At 33.4% G+C, this 8,064-nt stretch overlaps 1 protein-coding gene across 12 annotated transcripts in view; it reads right to left on the bottom strand.

The window, feature by feature from the left end:
- Positions 1 to 8,064, bottom strand: part of LOC121127156 (basement membrane proteoglycan) — a 106,957-nt gene that overhangs the window by 66,854 nt on the left and 32,039 nt on the right. For all 12 annotated transcript variants that reach the window (XM_040722508.2, XM_071892307.1, XM_040722513.2 and 9 more), the window contains 2 exons: positions 5,814 to 6,223; positions 5,591 to 5,757 (listed from right to left, as the gene is read on the bottom strand). In XM_040722508.2, the coding sequence (XP_040578442.1) occupies positions 5,591 to 5,757; positions 5,814 to 6,223 (577 nt within the window). The remainder of the gene's footprint in view (positions 1 to 5,590; positions 5,758 to 5,813; positions 6,224 to 8,064) is intronic.

The raw sequence follows: 8,064 nt of genomic DNA, 5'->3' as shown, positions 1-8,064 counted from the left end.
ATTTAATTCTTGGAGCTGAGGAGTAGGCAGAAGGGCATAAATTTTGCTGAGACTGTTTCTGAAAATCCTGCTAAAAGCTCGACCAATCCTAAGAAGGAACGGAGATCTGAGATGCTCTTAGGCGTTGGGAATTGAGGGATGGCTTTTATTTTTTCTGGATAAGCTTGAAAGCCTTGGCTTGTCACTCTGAATCCAGCTAATTTGACTTCCATTTGACCCTAGTGTAACTGTTTGGGTTTGAGAGTGACTCCAATATCTCTACAGCGATCGAGGAGTTTCCTCCCGTTTTTTTCGTGAAGGTACTTAGAACTACCGTATAGAATGATATATTCGAAAACTTTTTCTATGTTATCTATTCGTGCAAGTGCTTCATCTACCCGGTGGTTATTTATTGACTGGATGGTTCGAGTGGTATCTGGGGATATCCAGAGGTGGCCTCAAAAGTTATAAAAAAAATTGTTTTTGTAAGGTATGTTAGAGACTGCATTTTTGTGAGAGGTAATAGGGTGCTCTGGCCTACCGACATGTTTATTTAAGTTACTTAAAACTATAGTGAGCCTCAGTTTTTTCCCCTTGGCAACGACTGACATAGGGTGGACACATTTGGACGGCATAGAAATCTTCTTGATGATGACTCTAATTCATCGAGCATCTTCTTGGCCCTCTCATGAAGAGGTAGAGGGATAGGTCTGGGACCACTAACTTTGGAAGGAGTCACGTTGGGTTTGAGGTGGATGACTATGGTAGGTCGATCCATAACCTTAAGATGTTTTTCTACGTCATACACGTCAGAATATTTCCCGAGGAGGGATTTGTTGGTGGTGAAGATACTTTCTGGTCCGGCTTCAGGGTTGTTTTAATTCTTGTGAACAGGTACTCTGGAGTGATGCAAAGTGGTTGTACCAGGGGTAGACTCGAACAAATTGCCGTTACTGTGAAGGACTTCGAGCACAGTGTGCATTTGGACGTCCTTGATAGGTTCTATTGGAAATGGAAATTCAGGGTGGTTGATTTTCAGTTTAATGCATGAGTCCAGACTGAGGAGTGTACTTCGGTAATCACTAGATAATTAAAAAGTCATTGGGGTTATGATACTTTATTTTGACATTCATTTAAACGATGATGTCGATACTGAGATTATTTGTGGCTATGAGTTGGCCTTCAGGCTTTTTGCCAGTGTTGATGTTGAATCCCAGACGTTTACCATTCTATACACTGATGAGATTACCTGAAGCACTGCTGTCTGGGAGCACATTCCTGAGAAATCCTCGTGAAATTTGTTTTTGAAGAAGAAGTGGGTGGTGACGGACCTGAGCTCATAAAACTTGTTGATCTCCCTTCTGTGGACTGTTTGTCACGTATACAGAAGAAAATTTGGAGCAACGGCAATTGGAAGCATAATGTAACTTCTTGTGGCAGCTGTTATAACTCTACCAATTTGCAGAGTATGCTTGTTTACTGCGTCAGTGGGGTTTGATGGAGTTTTTACATGATTCCTTGCATCCATTAATGCTTGATGAGGAGCCGTTGGCTGATATTTTATACCGACCAAGTGATCTGGACCTAGGTCTAGCATTACCATGTTGTAATGTTTGTCAAAATCTTGGAAGCCGACTCTTTGGCCCTACAGATGTCCCTTGATCTATCTAGTGTTGGGACAGTACACTGGTCTTGCAGAGCAACTCTTGTTCATTGTCACAGACCCCAATAACGATTTGCCTAACGATCTGTGCATCGTGGCAATTATTGTATAGTTCGGCTTCAGCAGCAATGTCGGTTAATGAACCAATTCCCCAGGTATTTGTTTTTCTTTGTTGAGGTTTACTTCAGCATCAACTTTGCTGCTTTCACCTTTTAGTATTGATGGAAATGTTCTAGTAGGACGTTAACTGTGAGACCCAGAGGATTCGAAGTCTATCTGATCTGACTCTTCGAGATTTCACACCAGTGACAGAACTATCAAAAGTTTGCTGTATTGGGTGGCTATTTTATTTAGGAGATCCAGAAGGTTTTGTTAGAGGTGATGGTAGCACTACCTCCAGTCTCCGCATGGCTGTTGGTGTTTGGAAGAGTGTTTGCAGGTTGTGTGGTCGGAGGTTTTCTCGAAGTACTAGGTACCGCTGAACAGGTCGGTGAGGATGCTAGTGCAGCCGGTGATAAAGTAGCTGCGGCTGGCTGAGAAGCCATGGATGAAGATACGACATCCCTCATTTGTTTCAACAGGCTGTTTGTCCACACGTTCATCTGGGCCTCGAGGTTGGAAGTTTGCTTCCGTAATGCGGTTTGGAATTCGTTACGAAGGTCTGCAGAAACCTTTATGTTGACAAGTTCTTCCGCCGTTACCTGAGGGATTGGTAATAACAATTGTCGTGTTACATCAGCAGGGTTCGCAAAGCAGAGAGTGTTGGTGTGAGGAGTGGACAAGGGATCGTCATCTAGAATGGTAGGTTCTCAATGCACCGGAGTTATCTTTGCCTTGGAGTTAATGTTCTTCTTTGTAAACTTTTCCTGACCATTCTAGCAGGACAGGATTTACTAGGTATGTCTCTGTTTCAAGCTGTGGATGGAAATTTTGTCGATCTCCGAATCCATGGCAGGAGGTTTCTTTTTGGCGAGTGTTACGATGATGTCCTCTACCAAGTCTTGAGGACTGTGCCATATGAGATTACCATAAGATCAAATAAACAATGTGAAATGTAATCTTATAACAATATAATTGTATTCTTTTCAATTTCTAACACGGGCTCTCTATATCACATATAATACAATATAACAATACTGAGAGATGCTCACTGAAGTGAGATCGTCGTAAGATTAGGGATGAGGCGATAGCTCACTAGCCGAACTCTTAACGTTCATCTTCTAATTAGATTAAATTCCTACTAATGGTTAATTTGTTCCCAAAAAATCAACCCTTGGAAATTAATAGCCCGGTACATTCGTCAAAGAAAAGAAAATAACCTTTTAAAAAATACCACAAAATTAAAAGCTTTAATCAAATTAAAAGTAAATATTTATTTAGTTCCATACGGTATATATATATGAAAATAATATGATAAAATATAATAATTATTTAGTATGTTTTTAAATGGGTCAGTATTCTACTAATATACACATAATAACTACAATCTTTTTGTATGTAACGTGATTGTTATTTTCTAATTGAATAAGTCTGTAAAATTTTAAAATGTAATGTTTTTTGAATAATAATAAACAGATAATAATCTCGCAAATCCTTAAATGGAGGAAACAATTATTACTTAGTTAAGACTTTATCGAATATTCCTTTAGTAAATCAACCATCAAAATCACTCTTAGGTCAAGAAGTAATTCATGAATTGATTTAAGTCTAAATTATATTAATTTACTTGAGACTTGAAAGATCCTGATAAAAAAAAGTATGAGCTCTTTCATTTTTTTGTGAGTCAGTCATTGGTCACTAAAAAGCATACTCCGAGGGTTGAACTTTTTACGATCATCAACTAAAATATAAAATGAGGATGAGAGCCTGTCGAACTTCGTTCAGAAGTCCTTAACGAATAAAGAGGCAAGGAGACAAATATATGGATTCCTCTAGGCAAATGAATGTTGTCTGTGAATACACGAGATAGATTCGCAAATATAAAGTCGTTTAGTTGAATAATTAATTAGATTATTACCTATAATTTTTTAACAAACTAAGCAGTTTTCAGGTCTATGTAAATATACTAAAGAAGATTGTTTATGTCAATCAATGTATTTTCTGATTAGGGTTGCACTCTCCATGGATCTAGTACTCCAGACTAAGGCCAAGTAAGATGAATAAAAAAAACGATGCAAATTCGTGAGCCACTTAATATTGTTGATAGTAAAAGTAAATACGGTAGATAAATTAGAGACTCACCACCATCTTCAGACAAAACCTATGATAATCAATATGTATTCCTTTCTTTCTATCGATGGAGTTTTTTCTATTTCTTCAAGCCTCCACTAAGGCCACGGCTATGATTTATTAACGTGTAAAATTTCAATGAATCCTTTTGAAATAGACTCAGCATCTTATATACGCGATTCCTTTCTCATTTTTCTTACAATATTAAATATATAAACAGCACAGGATTACAGATTACTTCTTTATCATTATTCCTTTTTTCTTTTTCTCCTATCTTTATAATTAATCTGATCGAGAAAGAACTATAAAGTTCGAACAGATAATAGTAAAACATAAAAAGGTGGTGAAGATTTCATGCGACAACATCTCCTCGAGGAAAAATTGCCAGCGGGAAAAATGTAGGAGCAAAAAATGTAGGCGGCGAAAATGCTAGGGACAAAATACTGGTCAAGTTTGTGGTACTAAGAGTCCAAAATGGTACTTTTTATATTTTTTAGTATTTGGTTAATGAGCAAAAAAATAACGCACGCCATGTTTTTAATTATTAAAAGAATTGAGATTTGCTTTATGATTTGCTGTTTCCCAATTTCAAATAATAATGCTTTTTTTTTAAAATGATAACTTCATCTATGATTTAATTTTGCTACTTTATGTTTTGCCTATTATTCCTCGGTCATTCAGTAATACAGTCCTAGCTATCTTTTTATTTTCTTCACTCTTAGCTAGGATTGAAGAATATAAGAACTAAGAAAATAATGAAATTATATTAATACGTTCTAGTCACACACATCCTACTTTTAATTTCAGGGATCTTGTCTCTTTGAAAGAGGTTATGAATTATTATGAAACTTCAGCGACTCAAATGACGTAGTTAGTAGTAACTTCATAAAAGTCAGATAAGGCATGGTACTAGGACTTAGAAATATTATATGGACCTGACTGCAGTCTTTTTAGTTGTTCTTTTTAGACCGATCCAACTTAGTTGTCATACACATAATAAAAACAGAGGGTTTATTTTTCATGTCATTACATAAGTTGAATATTTCTTGATACGTAAAAAGAAATCTAATAATTAATGATAGTGTTAAATATTAAAGCTCTAAAATAATATCTTTTGTTCTGATATATCTTATATTTTTTTCACGTCGATGATCAAAGTGAAAAAATTGGATATAATTAACATGAATAACCGACACTCATTAAATTATATTATTACTAATCGAAATTCTTATAAATTTATAAACTTATACTAGGAGTGCACGCAGGATTATATTTTGGAGGGCTTGGTTTTTGGAACTATTTTTTTGAAAAAAAGTCCAAAAAACAAATTCTTTAATTTGGTCGGTGGTCTACAGCCCCTCCATCCCACCCTTTGCGGACACCCCTGTATACTGCGTGGATAGTCTATCGATGAATTATATTCAAATGTATAATACTTTAATTGTCATGAAAATCTGAACTGTTAATATATTACAGGATAATAACAAATCCTTTTTGATAATACTTAAAATGTTTTAAATTTGTGGAAAGGTCCATTTAAAAAAAAATAATAATAAATTACAATCTTAACCACAAGGATAGTTTTTATATCGTGATAAAATGGAATTTCAATTAAACATGGAATGGCTTTAAGCTAATTTTGATATTTAATTAAACAATACCTCTCAAATTGAAATGTTGATAATAATTATACTTTAAGGGAGTTTGTAGCATAGTTACCTTTATTAATTTTTTTCCACCAGTAATCTCCACTTTTCCGAATAATAATTTTACCAATTTTTCCACTTTCCAACTTCTCACTTAATATTTTGTTTAAATATTCAAGATTGGCAATCCCACTCACAATTAAGTTTAGAAATACTAAAGGTTCGCCATTTTTTCCTTTACTGTAATTTATTTGGTAATATGTTTTCACTTTTTATCGTAATGTAATATATTTTACCTGATTTTAATTATTTTGAATGTCTGTTGACCAGATACATTATCAAATAATTTATCAAACTGTGTAATTAATTTCCTTTCAATCCTTCTAAATGCGTTGGAATTTTGATCTAAAAGCTCTGATTTCCACTCCCAACCAGGTAAAACTATTGATAATCTAATAAAAGTGTTTTGAGATGGAAGAACAAAGACATCTTCTGGTTCATTAACTTCGTCATCAATGCTGAATGATGTTGTGATAGTTGATCTTAGATCAGTGATTTCCTCATCATCAACTAACAGGTAGTCTAAATCTCCACTATAATCTTCATCATCATTGAAGAATTGTTTTGCTTGTCGTTTTTTAAAAGAACGTGATTGTGTTCCATGATGATATTCAAACAATGGAAAAGAACGGTATTCGTATAGCTCCTATTCAATAAAATATATAAAAATTTACATTTAAGAAAGATATTTTCTCTATTTTCAAAGTAAGTATGAATTAAAAATTTTAATGTGCAGTTCTTGATATGAATTTACTCGCATTATTAAAAATACTATATATTTTTTTCAGGGGGAAGGGGGGAGGGTGTAGGGCTGCTTGGTTTTGTAATTTAAAAAAAAAATCAAAAAATCAAATTTTTTTGAATTCTTTTTCCAAAATTCATATTTATTCACAAAAGAATTATTTTTTTGGAAAAATATTTTAAAATTGAAGCTTAGAAATAATACAGTTTTTGAAAAAAAGTTTCAAATATTTGAATTTTTGAAAAAAGTTCCAATATGTGATTTTTCAAAAAAAATAGAATTCAAATCTATTCAAATTTAATTTAAAAAAAAAATTATATCTTTACGAATAACTGTAGATTGTTGATATTTTTGTCAGAAAAAAACTTAATTTATTGTTTATAGTTGTAGATTATTGAAATTCTTTCAAAAAATGTAATATTTGGAGCTAAAAAGTCGTTTTACTTATACCAAATCAACCGAAAGGTGTTACACATCGGAAATACTCCACTCTTTATAATGTGATGAATATAATCACGGTTAATGGTTATTTTCGAAATCTGTGCTGAATGATTTTTGTATCCAATGATAGTGAGCCTATCAAATTGCTTGAAGTATTAACTCTTTTGGTTGAAAGTTTGGTAAATAGAGTTATACTTCCTATCAATCAGCATCGGGTTTACCCTTTCACCTGTAATCTGGAAGAATACCTTGTTTCTAAATTATACTTAAGATATGAAGCAGAAAATTTCCTCTCTATTATGACCCATCACTAGTTAGAGGATCGAGATAAGAACCTCAGGGATCGATGTTCTCAATTTTTGAGGAAGCTTATTAAAGAACTTGGAAATAGGCTTCCCGACAATGTGAAGGTATGAAAAACAATTTCAATGTTTAGTGTTGGAAACACTTTGTGTGTGATGAAAAAGTCCATATAACCTTATCAAAATCATTGGATTTACCTTCAGAGATCATAACAAAATATAAATTAAATGGTCTAATATTATACTTGTGAAATGGCTAGAAACAAAGGACGCAGTAACATTTTGTTCATCTAATCTAAATTATTTCGCTGAGCCTAAACAATATTGAGTTTGCCTCATTCCAATACTGAAGCTGTAAGGGTATTCAGCCAAATGAATTTAATAAAAGCCAAGTTAAGGAATAAAATGTATCCTAAAACACTATTTCATATAAGATGTGATAATAGATTAATAAGAAATAAATATTTAGCCGATTTTTCAGCTGTTTTTTGTTAAAACTAGGTGATTTGTAGCCAATTTTACAAGAACATCTAGCAGATTTTAATTTTAACCGCCCTAGCAACACTGATTGGATTTGATGGACTTATCTATACATGGTCCTTCGAGCAGGATCTTGAGAGAAGTCTTAAGATCCTACGTTTGAAGATGATTTTGAATCCATCTTACTAGACTTGTAACCATGAATTACTTCACATCTGGATAAACTATTCACTATTAAAATCACGCAACTTCTTTATTTGAAGTATTTATGTTTTGATTTAATAAGATATATAAATATATTCTTTTATTGTCAATCCTTTATTAATAAGTTGTTTTTTCCCATAGAAATCGACTATTTTTAGTTGACGTCAAATATGCCTTCAAATTTTGTGGTTCCTAGTTGCCACACTGGTTAAACATCTGATCGAAAGCTCAATGGTAATAAAATATGAACTTCTTTGCATAAAGTTCCAACATCAAACATGGAAATTCTTAATAAATGGAAATCAGCTATAACAATCA

The sequence above is a fragment of the Lepeophtheirus salmonis genome, chromosome 12 (assembly GCF_016086655.4).
Source record: "Lepeophtheirus salmonis chromosome 12, UVic_Lsal_1.4, whole genome shotgun sequence".
NCBI lineage: Eukaryota > Metazoa > Arthropoda > Copepoda > Siphonostomatoida > Caligidae > Lepeophtheirus > Lepeophtheirus salmonis.
The sequence above is the reverse complement of the archived record's forward strand: the minus strand, read 5'-3'. Positions and strand labels throughout refer to the sequence as shown.